General features: G+C 36.3%; 1 protein-coding gene across 1 annotated transcript in view; it reads right to left on the bottom strand.

Annotated features, from left to right (window-relative positions):
• Positions 1-26,462, bottom strand: part of LOC309393726 (F-box/WD repeat-containing protein 1A-like) — a gene marked incomplete at its 3' end in the record, with an annotated part of 55,440 nt that extends 28,978 nt beyond the window's left edge. Inside the window, exons 1-2 of the mRNA XM_081956221.1 lie at positions 26,152-26,462; positions 6,876-6,944 (exon numbers count right to left, since the gene is read on the bottom strand). Of these exons, the coding sequence (XP_081812347.1) occupies positions 6,876-6,944; positions 26,152-26,199 (117 nt within the window). The 5' untranslated portion in view covers positions 26,200-26,462. The remainder of the gene's footprint in view (positions 1-6,875; positions 6,945-26,151) is intronic.
• Between the last annotated feature and the right edge of the window lie 502 nt (positions 26,463-26,964).

Here is a 26,964-nt window from a genome sequence, read left to right on the forward strand (position 1 = left end):
GGCACTACGGGAAAGGAAACTGTTTTAGCCAGAGTAAGAACTAGTATTTAGGGATTGAAGGCTCTTAAAAATCCTTTCAAACACTGTGTGAGAGAGAGTGATGCAATCTTAGCTGAAGGGGGGGAAGGACAGAAAAATATAGGAAACAAAGGGAACAGGTGAGACAAAATTGATCTGCTAGCTGGAGGAATAATATGCAGAGACCATTGAATTATGCCATGTTGGAAAAGTCAGGCAGCAAAGATGGCAGAGATGTGAAAAAGGAGAGTATCTTCCAGAGAACCAAGGTGATCTGAGAAGCCACAACTGGAAGAGAAGCTAGAAGCCCAGATTTGTTCTTTCTCTCTGCATCCCAGACTGTGATCCAAAGAAGAGGACTGAGAAAGAATGAGCGCACCCATGCACACAAAGACAGAAGGAGATATAGATGGGAGTAATTAAAATCAAAACAGGGAGAGAATGGCAGCCAGGGCAGGCAATGGGTGAAAGCAACTGCTCAACCACTGGGTAAGAGTGGAGTAAATGAAGAGGGTTTTGAATGGAAGGAAGGAATAAATGATGAAAAGGATGGGCAATCGTGTATCAGTGAACATATTAAATGTTAATGGAAATTGTACGAGACATTTCTTAGGGAAGCAATAGCAGACTAAGATGGCTTCACTTTTAGTGGAGCTGACAAGCATGGTGGAAAGTGGAGCAGGTAAAGGAGCTGGCTCCCTAAATTCCTCCCAGATAAAGGAGAGGGGATTGCTCAAAGTGCTTCTTACAGATGCTCCCTGTGAGGGGAGGAGGAATCTCCAGAGGATTTTAGAGCTCTGGGAGTTGGGAGAGACAGCTTTAGCCCAGCCACAGAGTTCAAAACCTTTCAAAATGAATGACACAGAGTTAGTCCAATAACCCTCTTCATCGCTTTTATTGGAAACTTCAAATGTAACCTGCTTTTTGCACATTAAGAACCTCCAAAAGGACAAGTTTTATTACAATGGATGATATTCTTCCAACCAAAAGAAGATTTATGCAAGTTTAAAACTTAAAAAGAAAAATGTTACTTAGAAATAAGCAGAGAAAGGATGACTAGAAAGTTGATTCTGGAAAGTTTTTACATGGACTCTAGTCTATTGACTAGAAAGAAGGTTTTTGAAAAGTTGTAAGAATATTTCCTGCTCAGTATATTTGAAGATTTGAGTTTAAGAGTAAGAAATCTCTTCCTGAGAAAATGTTTTAGATGAGAGCAAAGGTTGATGAGATTTTGAAGGTTAGTTACTAAAGGCAGCCATAAAGACCTAAAAGATTCTTTTAAAGGAGAATTCTCATTTCCCCAGAATGGAGAAAAATGTTTTAATTCTGGAAAAATTTAAGGATATTGGGCAACAATGTACCCAAAACGTACCCTTAAGACTATGGCTATCCAACCTTTTGGCTTGCCTGGGCTGCACTGAGTGAACAAGAATGGTCTTGGGTCACATATAAAATATATAAAATAGTTAATGTATATAAATATCACTAAAATCACAATAATTGTAAAAGTCTTTCATCTTGCAAAGCTGCATTATTAGCTGCCCAGGACTGCATGTGCCCCATGAGCCAAAGGTTGGTCACATTTGCTTTAGACTTCTTTATACATAAAAATGGAAGAAATACCAGAGCTATTGTTGATATAACTGAGAACCAGTTATTTGATTTGGATATGGATTTAAAATTGACATGATACAAGAATGATGTTGACAAAACCTGCTGAGGTTTTAATAGTTAAAAGATAAACAAATAATAAACCAGAAGAGTGACTTGGATTTTAACTCAGAAAAGTGACCTGGACAATTTTTTTACCTTAGATTTACAAAAGAAATGTTTTATATTATTTCATGAGAAAAGGAAAAGAGAGAAGCTATCAGCTTTTCCAACATTATCTAAAAGAAATAATTAAGACCTTTAAAACTAAAATAAAGGTTTACAAAGTTGGCTTATTCAATCAAGGTTAAATTCTATAAGATCCTTTTTTAAAATAGATTTTAATGGATTTTCTTGACTAGGACTGAATGGTGACATTTTGAAGATTTGTTTATAGACAAATCTTTTGAAGATTTGTTTATAGACAAATATAGGAAGAAGAGAGTTTCACTGTATTTTTAGAGAAAGTGATAAATTATATTAAAATTGAGAGGAGATGAGAAGAAGAAATGAATTTGTGGGACATCATTTGAAGGAATTAAAGATTAATACTTTTAATTGATTGTTTTTAGTAGCTCTTCATGGATTTTATATCTGAATGATTTAAATATTTATTTAAAGGTACAAGATGAGATGTGGGCTATTTTCTTTCTTTGGACAAAATGACAAGATATTGTGTGAAGTACAGCCATCTCTAGGCAAGAGAGGTGGCATATAAATTTAAAAAATAATATAAAGAATTTGTATGTATGTATGTATGTATGTGTGTGTGTGTGTGTGCGTGTTACAACCCCTGGTATGCCCAAATATGGGAGGGAGCTCACTACTCCCTCTTTCTGTCATTCGGCTCATCACAGAAAACCATCCAGACAGAAACCCATATTTTAATTTTTTTAATGTTGCCTTTTTATATTTGTGTTGTATTTGTGCTGATAAATAAATAAAGGGAGACTAGCTAGCTGATGAGAGCTAAATAGCTTGAAATGGATCCATACTAGTCTCCCTTTATTTATTTATCAGCACAAATACAACACACACACACGTGTGTGTGTGTGTGTGTGTGTGTTGTATTTGTGCTGATAAATAAACACAATGACACAAATACATACCTATTTCCCTGGCATTGCTGATAAGGAAGAGAGCCTGTGGCTTAGTGGCAATTACATCGGCCTAATATGCAATACAGCCCTGGTTCGAATCCCAGTAAGGATATGGCTAGCTGATGAGAGCTAAATAGCTTGAAATGGATCCATACTAGTCTCCTTTTATTTATTTATCAGCACAAATACAACACAAATATAAAAAGGCAACATTAAAAAAAAATGGGTTTCTGTCTGGATGGTTTTCTGTGATGAGCCGAATGACAGAAAGAGGGAGTAGTGAGCTCCCTCCCATATTTGGGCATACCAGGGGTTGTAACACACATACATACATACATACATACATACATACATACATACATACATACATACAAACAAACAAACAAACAAATAAATAAAATCTCTTAATGGACTTTTGCTGATTAAGATTGAAAGGCTTTATTATTTGCCAACAGATAAATATTTTCAGCTCATCCAAGGGGAAAAGTGCTTGTTATGAGACCTCAAGTTTCAAAAAGTGCAGTAAGAGATTATTTGAAGGCAAGCTGATGTCTTCAAGATGATTTGTGTGAGTTTTCCAACAAAAAAAACCCTTCACATATTTGCAAGCACATATTTAATATTGAAGAAATATCTAATATATGGCTTTTCCAAGAGGAGTAATTCTTTAGAGGTATAAATACATAGTAAAAAAAATTCCTGATAATTTATAGTCCCACTTTATAATTTGTGTGTTGCAGTAATGTATTGCTGGTGATTTTGATGATTATATTATTATAATGTTGTATTTTGCTGTATAGTATAGAAATATTAGAGCACAGCAGCATTAAACATTTGCAATTAGTAAATAAACTAAATCATGGCTCAATAGAAAACCTTTGCTTAGAATTGATTACTTACATTCTTCAACTTCACAGAAATAAATTTAACATGTTTATTATTTCCCTTTCCATAAAGTTACAAACTTTGTTGTTGCAGTAATACCTATAACAGAGATGTTTCCATTCAGGCAACATATTGAAATATAATTAGTCTAATTATACTCAAACTATTGTCAATTTTTGCTGTTTGGTAGTCCATTCCATTCTATTGATTTAGACATTTAAAATGAACAGTTGAATTTCATTGCTTACTATCATGTCTGAATGAAACTTATCATTTCATAATTCAACAATCAAGTTTTTAAATGATTGGGCAAAGAAAAAAGTAAGCATCTTTTAAACTATTAAAAAACATATTTTCCCCCAATGGACACTTACTATTTAAAAAAATGGTATCAGCATGCTGAGGATGTAATGTTATTGGTCAATGGACAAGGCATCCATTGGAAGAAAAAACTCGAGATCAAAATCTTAAAAAGAAGCATGGACATCTGTTTCTCTCCAAAACTTACCATAAACCGAAAGGATAAAATTTGTTCACCAGTTACAACTATTCTTCATTTTTGTACACCAGTCTCTTTAAAAACCTACTAAGGATAGTAGTATTAATATGACTGAACCCTTACAACTGTTATTCTGAATTTAGGTGGCTAAAAGTATTCAAATCTAGTCAGTTATTTTAAAATAAAATGGTCAACTTTATTACTATTTCACTGACTGACCAGCCTTACAGAAATCCATTGTTTCATTTTTATTTATAATATAAATTAGTTTAAGATCACTTTTACTAAGGTACTTATATTTAATATATAAATCAGACAATAGATCGATAGAAAGTAATGCAAAGGGAAAACACTACTGCCAGTGAAAGAGACAATTTGGAAAACAGTTTGCACATAAACCAAGATTTTGCTAAAGGCTTTGTCAAGCTAAAGGATTTGCTACAATGTTACTTTTTTAATAACATTTTCCTTTTAATAATATTTTCTTCATATCAGAATTCAATTCTCCTAATTACACCTTGCCACATAATAATTTAAAAAACAAAGCCAATTGAAAGAAGGGGACAAAGAACATGTTTACAAGAAAAAGCAATATATTTTAAAAACCCAAGGAAAAGAAGTATTTGAAAAAAATTGTAGTCATTGCTGAAAAATACCTGAAAGAAGAGGAAAACTACCTCCCCCTGCAAATAAAATACTGCAAATAATTTCCACCTTATTTACTCATTTATTTTGGATCAATATGAGGATTATGTAGAATCCTTGGGGTATTGCTTTCTCTCCAGCTATAAAAATAACTCCCCAGAAATACTGCATTTAATACAGGTAAAAGTGCATAAGTTAGTGTCATTACTCACTCAGTGGGTAAAACTTTTGAAAAGAATAGAGAAAATACAAATTCAGCTATAAATCATGCATTAAAGATTCTATTAAGCATTATTGGAGTATCAACACATTTATTTTCACAAAAATAACTATGTGCAATATATATGTAAAAGAAAAGTGAATACATTTAAATTTTCATCAAGTTATTTGTATTCATATTAAATACAGGAATTGGAATGGAAGAGTTTATAATGGTGAATGAGTAAACTCAGTGACACCTACTCTTATAAAAAGGTAGCTTAGCCAAGTAATATGATTGATCCTAAAGTCAGGAAATATAAAGACTTCAACTGTGATTTAGCCTGATTAATTTAAACAGGCAAATTCATATTCCATATTTTAAGCATCTTTTTTATCCTACGCAAAAATAGTCTTGAAAAGAAATAAGATGACTAATTTATTATGTAATTAACTCTTAACTGATCTATCCTAGTTATAGAATAAAAAACATATTGACTAATAAATTGTTTCCTCTGTACTATAACATATAAGTATTAGAAATTATTTATTGATTAGGTGCACTATGGCTCAGCAGGTGGCAGCACCCGGCTAAGAAAGTTAAACACGATCAAGCCTGGTTAATTCTTGACTAGGACTTAGTTAGGGAACGCCAAGGCTGTATGCTAGACTAGGATGCTGAGAAAATGTCCCAGAGAAATGTAGTGGTAAACTACTTCCTGTATTGTTACAAAGAAAATAGCAGGGAAGCATCCATGTACTCATGAGGAAGTGAGCTCAATTTGAAGGTTTGTCTCTCTTTTAAGGAAAGGTATATATGTTATTTAAATTTTATTACTGCTAGGTTTTATTTTTCAAAGAAAGAACCTAATATTCCCTTGGCAATTCTTCATAACATTCCATCAGATTTTACATATTCAATAATTGGATCTTCAGTCTACTCTCCTGATTCTAGAGCCCTATATATACATAAAAATAAAAAAAATCACTGAAACACTCAAACCTCTACCCTTTCTTTTAAAAGTTTATTTATTTTATATGCTCCTGCTTAATTTAATGGATTTTTCAAATCAGTTTCCTTTATCAGAACTCCAAAGAGATATTTATTTCAGCACAATGTTCATTACTCTAACTACAAAAATAGCATGTAGTTTATCTTCGTTCTTTTAGTTTTTCAATACCATGACATAATTCCTACTTTCAACAAAGGTGTAACATTTCATCTCTACTGCATTTTCCCACAAAAATTACTATCACAAGCATGCTTGTGTCACACATGCAAAGTTTAAAACAGGATTCTTTGGGGAGAATTGTTATACTAGATTTGTTTTAAGATGCTGACAGCAATTGCCAGAGCCAGAGTGCCGAAACATCTAAAGCTTGGCCTTTAATAATCACCAAAGTAATATAGCACTAGACTACGTCTGAGCAGGGACTCCCAATAGTGTCAGATTGTGTCAAACTGCAGGATTGTTATGGGATATGAGCAAATGTCCACACTTGTTTTACCCAATCAAATCTGAATTGGGCTCTAGATGTAAGTCTCCTGTGTATTAACCCCTTTGCCCTCCCTGTTATTACCACCACTACAGATCTTCACACTTGAAGGTTAATTTTAATTCGGCAATTTAAGTTGTTTTTTTCCCCATCTTTCTAGGTATTGTTCCACTCTCCCTTCTGATGATCCTTGTTTGAACTTTTACTCGTGAGAAGTGGAAATGTACACAGCATGCAGACACAAAATGCACATGAATATAGAAATGGCACTGGTATTTGATTACAGAATAAGAGTTGAATTCTGCATATACTTTACTAATGAAACAAGCACATGTTTCTGGTGCAAACTCTAACCATAAATAAGAAACGATAAACAGTCCAACCTGCTTTAGCCATGCTTGGTATCCAGAAGATGTAAGTTGGAATCCATCTTTAGGCATGTGTATTCGTGGCTAGGAAAAAATAGACATAAGAGAACTCCTTTTATATTGGGACCTGGCTAGCCTAACTTTTGTTTCAGGTGATAATAAACACCAAACATACATTTTGATATAATTTTCAAGTAAAGTATAAGTGCAAAATATTATACAGTAATAGAACTATAATTACAAGGGGAAAAACCTTAACGTTCTATAAAGGCTGCATCCCAATAAATTTATCAGTATAGACGACTAAAATCTTTAGCAAAATATAATAAGGGACATACAACCCTCACCTCAACATACTCTGCATCTAATCTGATTTGGAGCGAACATTTTACAATACAATACAATAGCAGAGTTGGAAGGGACCTTGGAGGTCTTCTAGTCCAACCCTATACCGTTCCAGGCAAATAGCTATCCAACATCTTCTTAAAGACTTCCAGTGTTGGGGCATTCACAACTTCTGGAGGCAAACTGTTCCACTGATTAATTGTTCTAACTGTCAGGAAATTTCTCCTCAGTTCTAAGTTGCTTCTCTCCTTGATTAGTTTCCACCCATTGCTTCTTGTTCTACCCTCAGGTGCCTTGGAGAATAGTTTGACTCAGTCTTCTTTGTGAAACCCCCTGAGATATTGGAACACAGTTATCATGTCTCCCCTAGTCCTTCTTTTCATTAAACTAGACATACCCAGTTCCTGCAACCGTTCTTCATATGTTTTAGTCTCCAGTCCCCTAATCATCTTTGTTGCTCTTCTCTACCCTCTTTCTAGAGTCTCCACATCTTTTTTACATTGTGACAACCAAAACTAAATGCAGTATTCCAAGTGTGGCCTTACCAAGGCATTATAAAGTGGTATTAAGACTTCACGTGATCTTGATTCTATCCCTCTGTTGATGCAGCCTAGAACTGTGTTGGCTTTTTTGGCAGCTGCTGCACACTGCTGGCTCATATTTAAATTGTTGTCCACTAGGATTCCAAGATCCCTTTCACAGTTACTACTATTGAGCAAGGTACCACCTATACTGTACCTGTGCATTTCGTTTTTCTTGCCTAAATGTAGAACCTTACTCTTTTCACCATTGAACTTCATTTATTAGATAGTGCCCAATATTCATGTTTGTCAAGATCCTTCTGCATCTTAAGCCTGTCTTCTGGAGTGTTGACTATTCCTGCCAGCTTGGTGTCATCTACAAATTTGATGAGTTCCCCATTTATTCCCTCATCCAAATCATTGATGAAGATGTTGAAGAGTACTGGGCCTAAAACAGAGCCTTGGGGTACTCCACTGCATACTTCCCTCCATGTAGATGCAGTTCCATTGAGGACTACATGTTGAGTGCGGTTGGTCAGCCAGTTATGAATCCATCTGGTCGTGATGCTGTCCAACCCACATTCTTCTACTTTATCTAGTAGTAGGTTATGTTCTACCTTATCAAATGCCTTACTGAAGTCCAAGTAAACTATATCGACAGCATTCCTCTGGTCCACTAATTTTGTCACTTTGTCAAAGAATGCATTAAGATTAGTCTGGCATGATCTGTTTTTGACAAACCCATATTGGCTTTTGGCTATTACTTTGTTTACTTCTAGGTGTTCGCTAATTCGTTGCTTATTTTTTCCAGAATCTTTCCTGGTATTGAGGTCAGGCTGATAGGTCTATTGTTTCCTGGATCTATTTTTTTTTCTCTTTTGGAGATGGGAACCACATCAGCTCTTTTCCAGTCCTCTGGCAATTCCCCAGTGCTCCAGGATCTCTGAAAGACATAGTTTAGTGGTTCTGAGATCTCATCTGCCAATTCCTTCAGAACCCTGGGGTGTAATCCGTCCAGTTCCGGTGATTTGAACTCGTCTAGGGTAGACAGGTGCTCACTTATCATTTTCTTCCCTATGTCAATTTGTGTTCCTAATCTAATTTTTGTGGTGCTGTTTTTGATAGGTTGGACTGTTTTATCCCTTTGTATAAAGACAGATGCAAAAAATGAGTTAAATAGTTCTGCTTTCTCCCTGTTGCTTGTCACCTTCTTGCTACTTTCTCCCAGCAGTGGACCAATTGTTTCCTTAACCTTTTTCTTGTTTTTAACATGTTGGAAGAAGCTTTTTTTGTTATTTTTTACTTTTGTCGCAAGCCTTTCTTCATTGTGAGCCTTAGCTTTCCTTACTTCAGGCTCGGGCTATTTGCTGATATTCTGCCTTAGTTATGTCCCCCACTTTTCACTTTTTATACTTGACTTTTTGTCTTTCAATTTGTCAGAGTGTTCTTTATGCAGCCATGCTGGTTTCTTTTGGGAGCTGTTATTTTTCTTCTTCATTGGTATTGTGCTAGACTGAGCTTTTGTAATTTCATTTTTCAAAATGTTCCAAGCTTCTTGAGTTGTTTTCCCCTTGAGGATTCTCATCCATGGAATTCTTCCCAAGCTCTCTCTAAGTTTATTGAAATTAGCTCTCTTAAAGTCCAAGATTCTACTTTGACTTTGTTCTACTACTTGTGTTTGCATAATGTTGAATTCCAATATTGCATGGTCACTTGCCCCCAGGGTTCCTATGGCTTCAACACCTTCTATCATTTCCTCTCTGTTAGTGAGAATTAAGTCCAATATGGCTGATCCCCTTGTTCCCTTCTCTACTTTTTGGGAAACAAAGTTGTCTGCTAGGTTTGTTAGAAACCTGTTGGATCTTCCACTTGGTGCAGAGTTTGTTTCCCAGTTGATGTCAGGGTAGTTAAAATCCCCTATTACTATTGTGGTGTGCTTCCTACATACCTTAGTTAGCTGACTAGCAAAAAGTTCATCTACTTCCTCTGCTTGGTTGGGTGGCCTGTAGTATAGACCTATGGCAATGTTGTTTTCCCCCCAACCTTTAATATTGACCCAAATGCATTCAAGATAGTTCTCATCATTGTTGTGCTCTATTTCTGTAGGGATTTTGATTCAGGTTATGTCCCCAATGAAACCACTTCATGCTTTTTGCAACACTTTAAGTCATTTTCTGCAGAGTACAAATGTAACTTTTTCCCCAAGATGCAATGCCTGGATTGGCTGTGGCTGCATCGTACAGGTTATGAAAAATGGTGTTCACATTGCTCTAAAATATGAAAATATAGTATTTGCAAACTTCAACAATGCATTAGTGATGTTTGGATGTATGGCATATGTGGTAATAAATTACAGCAGTAGCACTTAAGACTTATATACTTACAGCTCTCTCTGAGCAGTTTACAATGTCACATATTGCCCCCAACAATCTGGATCCTTATTTTACCAACGTCAGAAGGATGGAAGGCTGAGTCAACCTTGTGCCCTGTCAGGATCAAACTCCTGGCAGTGGGCAGAGTAAATGCAATATTGCATTCTAGTCACTGCATCACCACCAAGATAATAGAAGAATCTAATACACAGACATTTGGTATGGGGTGGGTAGGGAGGAATTAAATGCATTGTGACCTAATGACTCAATGTCGTCTATATTTGTATCTGATGAAAGGGTGGGCTGTGATAAATTGGGATACATGTTTCATCCTTTTTTTCTCCTCACAATTGGTAACTGATACTTGAATGAATCTATAGTACATAACAGGAAAGTATACTTTGTAAAAAAAGGCATAATCTTAATAAAATAACAATAAATTAATTGAAAAAGCCAACAATATTCTGTGTAATATTAGGAAAAGCAAAAAAAAAAAAGCAACAATCCCAATTCTTAAGGCAAACTTTTCCTATTCCATTTCTGTTTTATCCTATCTTCCAGCAGAAACCATAGGTCTATTCTGAGTTTTCAAAAAGACTCATTCAGAGACTTCTCAATGGACTTTACACTGTCAGTACAGAATTACTGTATATTACATCTAACTATCCCAGTGCTTGTTGGGAAAGCCAAGTCTTTAGTGTTTTTCAGATGGCTAGGAGGGTAGTGGTCTGCTAAAATTCAGGGAGAAGTATGTACCAAGTGGCATGGGGTGCCATGAAAGAGGTGCTTCCTAGTTGCCTTAGGGGAGCAATGTTTAAGGTAGGGGACTAAGCGCATGGCTACCCTAACTAATCTGATAACGCGGGTAGGATGTTCTTAGGGAAAGGTGGTCCTGCAGACAAGCTAGCTCTGGTCACATAGAATTGTAAAGGTAAAAACAAGCAGTTTAAACAGCACCCTAAAGGAAACAGGAAACTCATGCAGTTTATGCAGTGTTACATGGGTAAACCTAGGGGCACGTATTACTGCGTTCACCACTGCATTCTGGACAAGTCGTAGCTTCTGGGTGGTCTTCAAGGGCAGCCCCATGTAGAGAACATTGATGTTGAACTGCCATGGTATGTCAATCAAAATCCATTTTGAATCGCTCATTTGATTCAATCTGCCAGTTTGATTTTAAAAAGCTCATCAGATTCAGTACTGAAATCTGAACCAAATCAGGTTGATTCAATTCACATTTTCCAGATAATGTAGAAAAATTGCTTTTATACACGCACAGAAATTGACTGACTCTCGTAAGTGTACTCACATATGTGTGTGTGTGTACACACACACACACACACACACATACATATATGCATATACATATACATATATGTATTTGTGTTATTTGTGTTCCCTGGCTCAACTGATAAGGAGGTGAGCCTGTGGCTTAGTGGCTAAGACTCCTGCCTAAGATATAATACAGCCCAGGTTCAAATCCCAGTAAGGCTATGGCTAGCTGATTAGAGCTAATTAGCTCGAAATAGATCTATACTAGTCTCCCTTTATTTATTTATCAGTACAAATACAACACATATACATATATATACATATATATACATATATATACATATATATATATATATATATATATATATATATATATATATATATATATATATATATACATACATACACACACACACACACACACACACACACACACACACACACACACACATATATGTATAAACATGGAATCATGAAATCTCCAGAACCGTAAAGCCTACAAACTTATGTTTGCACATATGTTCCTCTTGGCTTCTAAGTGGTCGGTAACAAAGGATTTTTCGAATCAGAGCATTAGTATTTTGTATATTGTTATTGACACACTCTGATGCTAAGGAGTTCTACTCCCCCTCCCAATCTGAAAACTTGGATGTGGGTGTGGCCAGCTCATGACTCATCCGGCCTGTTGGCTGGGAGTTTGGAAAGGAGCCTGAGGGAGAGAAGTTGATAAGGTAGGTGCGGCTTCTGTGGGGCAAACCTGAGGGAGAGAAGGGGATAGGATAGGGGAGGCTTCTGGGGGCAAGCCTGCGGGAGAGAAGGGGAGAGGATAGGGGAGGCTTCTGGGGGCAAGCCTGCGGGAGAGAAGGGGAGAGGAAAGGTTGATGGTAACTACTCATTAATTTTCAAGCTGTAAGTGTCAATTTATCAAGCCTGATCACATAGTTTCATAGCGGAGCATGGGTATTCAGCTAGTGTGTACATATATCTGTGTCTAAAATACTTAAACAACATAAATAGGACCATGACAGGACATATTGTAACATGATTCTACCCTTAAAAAAAGCAGCAGAAAATGGACCAATAGCATTAATTTCATTTTAAAAGGAGATGGCGGGACAAAGTTTTTTTTCCAATGGTCAAGATTGTAAAATTTCTTGCCTATGTTAAGAACTCAACATTCCCATGTATTTATTGTAAAAGTAATACTGCTAACCAATGATGTTTTAAAATCCCAAGAGATCTTGACAACAATTCCTCAAAGTTTCTTAACCATGTCAACGTAATTGTTTGTGCAGAAATTGATACATAACCTTTCTACACCCGTTTTACAAGCATGATTCCATTTATCATCAACACAATTCAGTGCATTAGCCAGCTAAACTACCTTCAGCATTTCACTTTAACACTAAAACTCAAATGTTGTTTTGAATATTTTACCTGACTTCTAAGGTTGCCTTCTCAATGTTCTCCCTCCCAGTGTTCTAAAGCCATTATCTCACTCTGATTTCATACCGGTCATCATTTTCCGGCAATCTTTAACGGATTTTTTGTTTTATTGCCTTCCTTTGCTCCTTCTTCCACAGTTAAGTTAATGGATCTGAGTGGTCTCTGGTGAGGTTTGAAAGGGCTGTTTTCTCAGAATGAGTCAATATTTTAAATTCTATGGAATGCATTTCTTTTTTCTCCTAAAAAATGCAGCTTTTCAAAGACAGACATTAAATTACAGGCCTCAGCTCCTATTTTCTAAGCCTAATACAACCCCTGAAGGCTTACAATATTTGAATCACAGCTGGAGCCATGGTTACCATACAGTTTAAATATCAGCTTCTTTACTGTGCAATTTGTTTTAAAAATCAGATCAGAGGTTGTGTCATAAACAAGTGCTAATTATGTAGCAAGAAAGAATAAGGCTTTTTGTGCAAGAAAGGTTCTTAAATATCTGCCTCTCCTCCATGCATAAAAAGGAGAAATAAAGCAAGCTGAGAAAATTATGGGGCCAACTCTGGCATCACATATAGAGCAAAAAATGTGGCTGACATTAACCTTGCAGTGTTATTCCTTTGATATGAGAGTCAGGGGGCTACTGATTATGAAAAATTCCCTGCTTTAGGTGAACCATGTCAAATGAGCACAGCAATATGATTTTGATCACATAATTCTTTAAGGAAATCTAGTCCCATCCAGCAATCTTGCTTTAAGGTTCTCCATTTCAAAGCTACTGAATTCAGAACTGCAGCTTCCTTCTGGTACCATAGAACTACTGCTGGCATGGAAGGACATTTATTATTTTTATGTGGTCCTTTGCACAGACATATTTGTTAGCAACAAGAGCACAGTAATTTATTATTATCCATTATTTGTTAAATTCATTTATGCTTAGCTAAATGCTTAGCTAAGAATAAATGAATTTTTAATACAGTTTTTACAAACACTTGTCACCGCTTCAGCATTGCCATTTAGTGAACAGGACTGATGTTTTTTCTCAGCAGGGGGTGATATTTTAATGATGCAATGCTGTACTTCCTAGAAGACAGACAAGCCTCATGAGGCAGATTATAGGACTAAAGAAACTCTAATTCCATTAAAAGCAGACAGCACCAGACCATTTTTAAAATTAATTTTGTTTAATGATAAAAAGTATTATAACAGGTGGGTAGCCAATTGTAAAATTAACCAAAACATAAAGGAACAGAAAAACGCTAGGAAAGGGATGTTTTCATTATCAGTGTATTTAAGACTCGGTAGAAATATAGACACTGTTCTTTGCCTTCTCTTTCCTCTCTACAAAGCGTCCATGTTCTTTTTTAAGCTGCCCAATAGCCAATTGATATTTGACCACATAGCTCAAAGTTTCAATTTAGAAGTAATCTTGCAGAGTGATTTGTTTAATTACTGTTGTATTCCTATAAAATGTTTGAATATTTCCAAATGGAATGTAGTAATTATTTCTGGCATGAAAATAAGCAATAATATCTTCTATTAACTAACTTATGTGGTACTTGTCCTACTTCTGTGGAGTGTATAAAAGATTCTGCATGTTTCATCCCATTTTCCATTTGTTGATGTCTTTAATTATATGGCTGTGACTGCCAATGATAAAAAACTAGGCCTGAGAGAAAGTGAGAATTGAGTGGCATTGTTTGCATTTATTAAAGTGGGAAATCTAAATGGCTGCCTCAGGTTCTCCAAAACTATTTAGTAATGTCTTATTCTTATTTGATAAATATGTGAAAAGCTATGGATCTTAACTACACATCAGAAAGAATAATTTTAGGGGAGGCTACATGGTCAAAAGGTAAAGATCAAGCTAAAAAGAATATTCTGTTCTGCAACATATACCTTATCATGTCCAATATCTGGAATGTTTAAGAAAATCCGTAAGAAAATCTCTGAAAGAATTATCTTTGAAAAATGCCAAGTGCTTCATTCAATTCCCCACAAAGTGGACTTTACCACTAATGAATGAGGGCAAATATATGTCCTAGGATAATGTTTCAGGATCCAATCTGAGTCAGTCTCTCACATTCTGGTGAGAGAGAAGTTCCCTGAAGATGGGCTCCAGCATGAGTCCGAAAGCTCAGAAATCTCTAGTCCCGGTGACCGCCCCACATTGGCTTCTTTCCAGTTGTGCCTGGATTAGCTGTAGTTACAACAGCCTTTTAAAAACAGTCCCGCCAAGAGAAAATATGTTTTGCAAAGGTATCTAGAGAATGTTTGGTTGCACAAGAAACAGAAGTACGTTTAATTAAGGCGGAAAACTTGCTGCATAAAAAATGCAACATTACAATGCTTGAAACAATATATGAATGTTCACTCTGGTTCATTAAAACAAAAATAACGCAACTCCATAGTTGGGCAATACTTGCCTGCAAGTAACCAACATTCCACAATTTCTCTGAGTTCTCACTACTTTTTAGCAGGCTAAAGATTCAAAACCCAAGGAAGAAAAAGGTGTGTCACAACTTTGAGGTTTGCCGCTTAGATGTATCTTGGAGGGGTGATAATGATTAGGAAACAATATTTTAGTGCCTAAGACTGAGGGGAAGGAGAGGAAGAGAGAAAATGAGAGAAAATTGATTTTATACCTCAGTATGTTTCAAATTAGACAGCGGTTGCCAGCACAATAGCAAGCATAATCCCCTCCCTTCCCATTTCTGAAAACAGAACAGTTCACTATAATTCAGATTTGTTTCTTACCTTATGTGATGTATAGAGATTTCTGACTATGATCAGACCTTTATTTTTCTTCTCCCAACCCTTTCTTTTTGTATCAGCTAGCCTGATGAAGAATTACAAAGTCAAAAGTTTGAACACTTGCATTTGCATTTCGCTTACCTCTAATAAAAGTATAAAATCTACCTCTTTTATAATTCTAATGCAAATTAACTTTGCAGCAACCTGTTACAAAAATCCTCCCTTCATCCATCCATCCACTCATCCATCTATAAAACAAAACATAATGATAAATTGGAATAAAGAAATAGAAGCATTCTTTCATAGATTCAGTCATAAAAAGACCCAGGTAATCTTCCATCATTTGCAAATAAAACACAACATAAACAATTATTCTGGGATAACGGATCATTTCCCCATCCCTCACAACAATGAATGCAAAGACTGCCCAAAGCATCTATGTGCTGAATTTCAAGAAGTCCAGACTTGTTCTTCCAGGTTCTTCATTCATACACAAAGAAAACTCTACAGATAGTCCTCAACTTACAACCACAATTGACCTCAAAATTTATATTATTAAGCAAGACAGTTCTTAAGTGAGTTTTACTCCAGTTTACGACCTTTTTGCCACACTTAAGCAAATCACTAAAGTGGTTAAGTGAATCATGCAGTTAAATAAGCAAATCTGACTTTTACCATTGACTTTGCTTGTCAGAAGCTGTCTGTGAAGGTCACATGACCTCAGGATAGTCATAAATACATGCTAATTGTCAAGTGCCCAAATTTTGATCACGTGACCATGAAGATGCTGCAACAGTTGTGAAAACAGTGTGAAAACCAATCCTAAATTACTTTTTCAGTGCCATCGTAAGTCCGAATGATCACCAAATAAATGGTTGTAAATCAAAGACTACCTGTATTACCTCCACATTCTCTCAGTCTACTCTTGTGCTGTCTCTCTATTGCTTCTGCCTTCCCATCACTCCTACCTAGTCAAAAGGTTAGCATCCAGTATTGTTTTGATTTGCTCCTTAACAAGAACTATAATTTAGCACTAACTACTCATGAGAAATTATAGTGCTGCTGGCTGGTGAATAATTTGCCAAGGAAGACCCGCTTAGCCATATAAAATAAATATCCATCTGCATATACTAGCACTAATCAGGGCGTGAAATTAAGCTTTTCATTCAGTACAAACTAAATGCTGCAAGGCGGCGATTTAGTGGAAACAAATATTAAGGTCAACCTATTCTTCCTATTGCCTATAGTATAGATGCTAAGAGAGGGCATGGAGCACTAATTCCACTTTTCTCAATCCAAGAAGCTAAATACTTCAATGATGTGTTAGCAAATTCACCATTTGCTTTTTACTAATTGCATATAGTTAATGAAGCGAATGAAACAAAAGCCTCCAAAACATTGTTAACTTGATCCCTACATTTCCTTTGTACTGTAGCTCAAATAAAAGAATAAAAATCCATTTGCAAACCTTAGAACAAAGATACAAAACATTTATTATTTAAATTTTATATAAATTCTGAAAGAACGAGGAACCAATTTATATAGTAGAACTTCAATGCACTAGAAAGCATCCTTTCAGTTATGATGATGGGAGCCAATTCTTTTACACAGTTGAAAAAGCTCCCTCCAAAATAGAATTCCCCAAATGTGCAAGAGAACAATATATCTACCTGGACATAAACAAACATGGATCTGTTTACACTGAGTTTTTACCAAGTGTTCCTAGAAATAACCAAGTAATATGACATTTACTCATTCTCAAAGCACTGTTATATCCTAATGTTCTGGTCATGGAAAAAAAAATTCTAATCATATTCACCACAGAAAGTAAAAAACTAGAGAGTGTTTATAAAAACAGTGCTATTTAACAATTGTAGACTTATATGTAGATAGCATAGCATTAAGACTTATTGTTCTGACCCCCCTTCTCGTATACCAAAGCACTCCGAAACAAGGTCTCTGCAAGATGTTTTATTTACATACAGTTTAAACCTTGGCAGCAATCCAGTCTGCCGAGGTCCAGATAACACCTGGGCAGCAATCCAGCCTGCAGAGGTACGACACAGATTTGAGAGCGTCTCCAACTCTAATGATAAGTTGATTCCTGCAAAACAACTTTCAGAAAATCCTTCCTTAAATAGCCTTGAGAGGAGCCTGATTACGATCACCTGAATCCAATCATCTCTTGTAAATGCGTCGCTGTTCTCTACGTCTATCAGCTCTCCATTGCCGGGCATCCAGAAACCACTCCCTTGTCTCCTCCCCACTGCTCCAAGGCATGACGTCAGTAGCACACTCCCTTTGGCTTTCACCACTGCTCCATGCCTCAGGTGCCTCCTGGTGGCCAACCAGCCTCTCTGATCCTTGCTTGGAGTCGGAACCCTGTCCAGGGTCCTCCACATCCTCCAGAGCCGACTCATAGGGACCCTCGCTGTCGGAGTCTGGTGGCAGCTCCAATGGCTCCTGCTGGGCCACAACACTTATATACCACTTTACAGTGCTTTATAGCCCTCTAAGCGGTTTACAAAGTCAGCATATTGCCCCCAACAATTTGGGTTCTCATTTTACTGACCTCAGAAGGATGGAAGGCTGAATCAACCTTGAGCCTGGTGAGATTCGAACTGCCAAATGGCAGTCAGCTGGCAGTCAGCAGAAATAATTTGCAGTACTGCACTGAAGCACCATGCCACTGTGCAGTGCAGTCTCTGTGATGTAGTCTCAATGTACATTGTGACGTAGTCTCAATGGCTCCAGATTAACTCAAGATGTCAACTAATCAATTTAGCTATAGATACACAGACACTACTATCAGATGTGGTTTAATAACAGAGCAGTAAACCTGCACTAATGACAGAAATGGGTTAACTGCAACCTGCTTTGACCAGAATGCCATCCTAAAATAAGGACCATAGTACAGTACCCTCAAGACTGATTAACTAATCTGATGCCAGTAACTGACAACACAAGAAAGACTTGATACCACCATGACAAACGTCTAAATTTACCATCTTCCAAAACTCAGAGATACCCACATCTAAATTATCACTGTGATATCTAATTTACAAATTAAAATCATATTAGTCTGCTAGATTCTTCAAGAAATATTTTCCACTTTTTGAAGAAAGTGAGAAAAAAGAATCTAAGGATGCTCCTTAAGTTAATGAATATAAAGTCTGTGAAATGGTAAAGGAGATAATAACCTCAAGAAAGATGCTATTGGGGATTTTAATAGAAATTCAAGATTTTTTGTTCTTAATTTGGTTATTTATAAACCTTCAATTCAAAATAGGAAATGTGAAACCAAGAAGTATAATTCATGTCTTCCAATTAAATTATCCACAACTGTCTTTTTTAAAAAGGTATTCAAAATATGACAAAACTAAGACAAAAGAAACCTAATAATGAATTGCAAAGGTATTTTTAATTAGACATTTAAACGAATGTAGTTTAGCTGTGTGCACCGCTAATTATGTGAAACCTGAAGTAGCTAGTGGCCCATTCAATAAAACATATGTTGACTCACACAACTTTGATATCATTCTTAAATACCTTTGAAAACAAGGATCAGAAAATATGAACTCTTATAAAAAAGGCTTTATTGTATTTTTATAGCATATTACATACCTTGTAAAAATCAGTTTGTTTACATGAATGTCAGTTTTATTTTCTGCCCTTCCCTTTTTCCTGGCTATTTACAAGCTTTGTAAGAAATTGTTCTTTAATTAAGTCTAAGCATAGTTTTATATAAATGGATTCCTGGAATTAAAAACATTCAGACTTAAGAAATGATTGTTATAGAGACTGTAAGAGGCCGTAAAAAAAAAAGAATGCCACTTTAAACAAAGATTTCTCATTTTAATTAAAAAGATAATCATCACAACATTCCTACATTTAGCAAAACCATTTGAAGCTACTTTGGAAGATAAAGAAATTCATTTTTGATGCAGTCACACAGAGGACTTTAGGACTTTATTTAGTCAAAATTCTGGCTATTCCATTGTGCTTTTAAGAATCATACATACAATTTGAAAATTTTCTCAAATATACACATTGGACGTTAATCTCATCCATACTATACTTGCAAATTATGGATGCAACTTAGGTCAAAACAAGTTTAAGGAATTGTTCTAAGTTTTATGGATTTCTTAAATACTTCAATATAAATTTTTTTGGATTAAATATGAAATGTTGATTGGATTTACAGTGTACATACTGAGCACAGCTGTTCTAAAATGTTAAGCATCCATCTTTAAAAAATACATTTAAGAAACCAATATGCACATTATCCTTACATACTGAAAGATGCATCCACTATAATTATTGCAGCTGTATAATCCATTTAAAATGTGCTCAAAGATATTCAGGAACACATAAGAAGCATTTCTATTTGAATAATGAAAAATAATGGGAACTTTTTCCATGTTTGCACAATTCTTTTAAAAGATGTTCCTGGCTTTCTTTGTATGCATGTATATGAAAAATGCAAGCTAAAGGAAATATAAAATGAATGTTTGGATTGATAAGATTTGAGCAGAGATATAAAAAAACCCATTCCTATCATTTTTTCAACATTGTTAAAAGGAGGAATTTGAATAAAGACCAAATGTGTAGGGAGGATTATATACATAATAATGGAACCTAACTTTACATTCCTAACAATAGATACCTGCCAAATAAAAACTATGCATAATGATCAAACAACTACAAAAATATATTAATGGTTATCAGATATTTTTCATATATCCATCCATCTAGTTGATAGGCAGATCTGAGAACATATTTTGGCTATACATACAGAATCATTGCCATACTGGGCATGGCATTCATAAAACATCAATTTGCCAAAAAGCAATCTTATGGCTGAGGTTGCTCCTTATCATTCCATTTAGTTCTTCAGGAGAATATTTACCATCTTAACTTCTTTGAAGTTTTCAATAAAAAAAAGTGGGTCCAATTTCATATAGAATATTGAGCTACCTCTATAAAATGTGAAGCTCCATATTAACTACCTGTGATTCGTAAAAATGATGGACCTTGATGAGATGATTGAATTTCTAATCCTGGTCTGCAATATAAATTTGCTATGGATATACAAACCAGTGGTGTGTTGCAGGCGGTATGCCCCGGTACGGGCATACCGGTGCCTGCCCGGAAAACCGGGTACCATTGAGGTACAGTGCTCCAGAGGGCCTACCTACCCGAGCTCCTTACCTGTATTTGAGCTCTTCGGCGCTTCCGCGCACGTGCACAGAGCACACAGCATCTGCATGATGCTCCGTGCGTGTTCAAGTGGTGCACGCTGGGTCCTGTTGCAACCGTACCGGTTGCAACGGGATCCAGAAGCCACCACTGATACAAACATAGATATTTTTTTAAGTTCTATGGTAAAGAAAAAGACATTTGAACTAGAAGTGACAGGGAAAAATTTAGAAATATCTATGTAACTGATATTCAAGGTCATTTCTGAAGCTAATTGCATATAGTAAGCTGAGTGATCATTCTCGTTTGTTGAACAGTTTATCCACCAAGAATGGGCATGAAAGATTCATAAACCAATTCCTGTCCATGGAAAGATAAAAACTCTGCTGGAGAAGCTCCTAACCTATCAGAGCTAAAAACATTTGTGAGACAAGCCATATACCATATAATTGTGGCTGTCTAAAACTCTAACAAATAATATATAACTTACAGCACACAGCAATATGGATGAAATACAAGTTTTCAACAGTGATGGCCTTGAGGGTATTAGTATTCAAGGCAGTAACATCATAAACTAATCCATGAAGGTCACCTAAAATATTTGTTTCCAAATAAGCAACGTAACTGGGAAGGTCCTCAAAAATAGTTGAAGGGCAATGATAGTGATCACTATTAATGCTAAGGATTAGTGCAAACAACTAATCAGAGTAAAAAAATTAATAAAGAGATTCCTTGAAAATGATTCAATATGAAGGAGATGGGATAGGATAGGGACTATGTTACCTGCGGGACCTGCGGGATCGTATTCTGCCCCATACATCCCTACGACCCATCCGCTCGCACAGAGAGGGACTCCTCCAGGTGCCGTCCGCCAGACAATGTCGGGGGGCGGTGTCTAGGAGCAGAGCCTTCTCTGTAGCAGGCCCAGCCCTGTGGAATGACCTTCCCCTGGATATTAGGACTACCTCTGACCTCCGCGCCTTTCGGATAAAGCTCAAGACCCACCTATTCCAAATAGCTGGCCTGGCTCAACCATAGTTCGTTCACTCTGCTCCTGACGGGTTTTTAATTTTTAATTTTGGGTTTTTTAGATTTTACTGTGTTTTAATTGTCTCTATTCATCTGCCTCCCTTCTCCATGTCCATGTACATGTATTTGTTTATAGTGTGTGTGTTGTCTATTTTATATTCTATGTGTTTTCTTGTACGCCGCCCCGAGTCCTTCGGGAGAGGGTGTGGCTAAGAAATAAATTTTATTATTATTATTATTATTATTATTATGTCCAGGGAAACATCTCTCCTCAAAGGTTACCAAAGATCCAAGACCCAATTCAGGTTAAATTACATAAAATAAAACCATCTACGATGTTTTCCTTACATGTACATAAGCTCTGAAAATCTTTTCAACTCATTTTATAGTTTTTATTCCCATATGCCAAATAAGTTATATAGATTTTATCATAGAAAAGCTGGAACTACTCAGCCTACATCCTCAGAATGCCCTTTATTTATATGATATTATTCAGTATTTTATGTTTAATTATACCCTGATTAAAACTGGTTTATACACAATATGTATACTTAATAGTAACTATTCAAGAAACTTTGCTTAAAAATAGCCCAACCTGAAAGGATTTAATAGTGTATTATTGTTAATGCAGTATTTTTATTATTGCTTGTGGCACTCATATATTACATACAATCTGCAAGTTCAAGAAACCAGAAAGCATAGAGTAGCTCTCTTGACCAACAATCCCTATGCTTACATAACATACCTGGAATCAAAAGAAAAGTACTTAATTTGGCACTGCAAAATTTGTAATAGAAATGTTCTACTGAAAAACATTTTGATGCAACTCAAATCAATCACAAATACAAACACCTGGACAAATACCACAAAAAAGCCAGCAGTTAGGTTCCTTTTGAAGATATAACAGCAAGGATGGTTGGTTAGCTTTCATCTGCTCAAGGATAGTTTTGTTCCTTTCTTTTAGCTTTCTTACTTTCTCCTTCCCCACCAACTCTGAATGAAAGTTTTCTCCTTGCATGGAACATTCATCACATTTGTCCTCTTCTTACAGAAAGTTATTATGACCTCTACAGTTTGCACTTCAGAGAGAAATTGAAAAGATCCATACACAAACATATGCATTCACACCCATGCAAAAAAGATCAATTACCAGTTTCCAGAATGCAAGGGAACCTCTGTGAAAATGCCCAGAAGCAGCATAGAAAATGAGGGAGAGGAGGAAAAATCACTTGAGTCCCTACTGGCTGACTGAAGATGCTTGTGAGTTTACTGCTGTCTCCATCTGCTCTTTTCCACATTCCTGATTATAGTATCCCAAACACTATGGGCAAAAAACAAGCAAGAGTTGAAGCAATCTGCCTCCACCTCCACTGTATAATTAGGCAAAGTAGTCAAAGTGATCTGCTGTGCCTCCAGAGGAAAACATTTCTTCCCCAATAACCACAAATATCCTGGGAAAGGGAGGAACATAGTGTTGGTCAGAAGATCCCCATTCACCAGCCTGTGTTCATAGCCATCCAACAGGGACAAAATTATTCTATCAAAGTAAGGAACAATGTATGCCCCATTTAAATAAAAGCACCAGAATAGAGTACAAGAGTTGGAAAAGACAAAAGTTGTGCTTCCAGCTACTACTTGGAAAGTTTTTCAAAGGAAAAACCAGAGAACTAAATCTGAAAATGTTCAGGTCACATTTACTAATCTTGCCTTTTAGTTAACCATTTGTTGACTGCTCTTCTTTGGCTCAATAACCAATACTTTTACTAATAATGATTAACAAGCGATTGTATGCAGAATCAGAAAACAAGAAATGGTCATACCCTAAAACTTTTAAATCTAAGGCCATAAATTGATGAAGACTTGTCAGGAAAACTTCACAAGTAAAACTATAATGGTAACCCAGGGTTCATCAGAGATTGATTTAACCTGGTGGTATTCCAAGGACAAAAAGAAGAAAGGATAGAGTAACTGCTTGTTAAATGATTTTAACTGTTAGGTAAATTCACTTTTCATTAGTATTGTACTGATCAAGTATAGCCAATACAAACAATGATGAAATATATAACACTTTGATTTTAAGAACATTTCAAAAACCAAAGATATACTAATAGTACAATCTGCAATCTTCCAAAAAAATCTAGCTTTAAATTACAAAAAAAAAATTGGAAAACCATTTTTTCAACGTAATAACGTATATTTTTAAGAATACACCAAATCTATAAGGAAAATGGTATTCCAAAAAAGAAAGTAGGTCAGGAATTTTCTTATGAAGGGCAGAAGTATCTAATATCTTTTCCCTCATTAGCCTATTTGTCCAGATGATAGATATAATAGCCATAGGAGTGAGAAAACATCTCATATGTTCAAATTCATTAATAGGAATATTTCACAATAAAGGAAGTATATCCTAGACTACCAAACTCATATGATTTCCTTCCAATAAATACAGGTTACATACTCAAACATGAGTAACAAAAAACATTTTGGCTGGAAGCTATATTTGCCTCTTCAAAGGCATTAACTGGACTAGCCAGTAAAATAGATGTTAGCTTCCAAATCTCAAATTTCAAATATAGTGACACTGAAAACTACTTTTATGTTACATACCCTGGCAGTCTTTCATCAATCACACCCTACAGCTGCAATAGGTTAACACTGTAAATTTATTCAGCTACTTTACACTTTCTGAAATTGAGGCTTATCTCTTCCTTCTTGTTTTTAATATGAGAACATACAATTTTCCAATGCCTGCAAGGATCAGCTTTCTGACTGTACATACTGCCTACCATAATACCACTGCCTTACAGCTTGTTTCTCCCTAATTTTGAGAGTACCTTTAAATTGTATAAACTAGGAAACCTGCAACACCTGCAAGGTTTGTAGGAAAAATACATGTCACTAGCTCCCATGAATAGCATTGCCTATTGCTTTGCCATACAAGGCTTATGATTCAGGCAGACCTACCACTGATCAACATTTTGGTTTGGGTGGGCAACTTTTCTTAGAACTCAGCAATTAGGAGTACCAGTGCAGTTATTGGATATAGTGGTTATTGGGTAAATTTATTTGTATCCACCATTATTTATACAAATTACTCAAGGCAGCAAACATATGCCACACACCTTCCTCCTCCTATTTTTTTGCACAACAACTTTGTGAGCTGAGTTGGGTTGGGAGAGAGTGACTGGTCCAAAAGAGATGCCTGGGAAATGCAGATTTCTTGGCATATCAATGAAAGTAGGATGAAAGCCTTTAGGGCAACAGGGAAGAAAGGTGGATCAGGTATAGTGTATATTACTTTAGATACAATTTCTACTCAGAGATGACTCTACTTACAACACATGACAAGATTGGAGGTTTGGGGGAATGAAGGTACAAATGTAGTAGTTTCTACACAAACTCACCAATTTGTGTGTACCTAGAAAGAAGAATGTCCTCATAGCTTTTGTTGTCATATGACACCAAGATGCAATAAGGAAAGGCAGCAAAGAGTACTCATCATAGACTAACAGCCTTAAACATATACATCAGAGTAGAGATTATATTCCTTGATTACATTTAACCACCATATATCTAGCCTTAAAAAAAAACCTCTCACAAATAGAATCTTTTTCCAATGCAATGTAACTAATCCAAAATTCTATCATACAATATTTATAACAGAACTCAGCATTTTACTGATTAAAAATACCCTCCTATCACGAACTACCTTGTTGCAAACCTTTGACACCATAAATTCTTCTGTGCCTTAGTTAAGCTTGCTAACCACCTTTAAAAAAAATGTTTGCATAAAATGCTTCTTACCCTGTGCTAATCTAATCAAGCCCCTCAAAAAATAACAAGCATTTTCATTTTTCCTAAACCTCATCACATCTTCCAACATGTAGTCCACGATGTTCTGATCCAAAATTCGGCCTTCTGGGCTCCTTCATTATAAAAGCCAGGCCTTCAGTCCAGATTTCCATAAAATCCGTTTAAAAAAAAAAACCTAAACAGAAAGAAAACCCAAACCAGGGAACTTCTTTCCATATCAAACCCGCTACAACCGAGGATCATCTATAGAAAAGGGGGTAAAAAACTGATGGGAGAAACCTACGACTTGCTTGCTTTCCTTTATTTTCTCGCTATGCCGTAAGAATCTCAATTTCCCAATTTTTTTTTTTTTGTTTTGTTTTCCCCTCTGGACTCATTTAAAAGATAACTGTTATGAGTTGCCCTTATGAGTTGTTAGTTAACCCGTATAAATCTCTCCTTCTTCACAAGTCCCCATCCTCCTCGGCTTCCTACTACCGTTACCAGCAACAGCCATTGCCAACCCCCTTCTCCTTTCAATCCCCTGCCCACTCTTTTCCTTCTTACCATGAATTTCAGAGCTTTCTCTTGTACCACAGCCTCGGCGGGGTCCATAGCCTCGCCAATTCGCCTCTGGTGTAGCTGCCGTTCCTCCGCCACCTCCGGGCTTCCACCGGCCTTGGGCCTAACGCCGCCCCTCCCCCAAGCCTCTCTCTTTCTCACTTAGTGCAAGGCCGCAGCCAGCGCTGTTAGAGAGAAAGCTCCGTTGTTCTCCGGCTCATGTAAACGGGAAATGTAGTTCCAGGGAGCTCCTGAGAAGCAGCCGAGTGTGTCCAAAACACTACACTTCCCAACAACCCCTGCGTGAGAGGAAATGCTGCACTAATCGCCTCTTATGGAGCGCAAAAGCGGAGGCTCATAGAAGCGGCTGTGCGATCGGCTGAGTACAGTAGCTGAAATAGGTAAAAGGGGAGGAGAAGATTTCACGTTTAATTTTCCTATCCCGAAAGAGAAAAGGCTAAGGAAAACTGAAGTTTTTTTAATATATAATATGTATGTATGTGTGCGCGCGCGCACACGCACACACACACACATCACTGTATATGTAATTGTACCATTGAATAGAATGGGCTTGCAGTGACTAAACTCTGACCAAAGAATGCATTTGGCTTAGTAGTATAGCCTTTATTATCATTGTACCAAATAAATACAACGAAATTGTATTTTTACATTGTGTTTATACATCACAATGGCTCTTATGATCAGCCATTGTGATGTATAAACATATGCTATGTTAATATATTGTTTGGCACCAGCTGTGTTTATTCAGGAAGCATTAGTTTAAATATACCATGGCTTAGCATGATATACGGATTTAGT

Source organism: Natrix helvetica (genome assembly GCF_964273705.1).
Source record: "Natrix helvetica genome assembly, chromosome: 5".
Lineage (NCBI taxonomy): Eukaryota > Metazoa > Chordata > Lepidosauria > Squamata > Natricidae > Natrix > Natrix helvetica.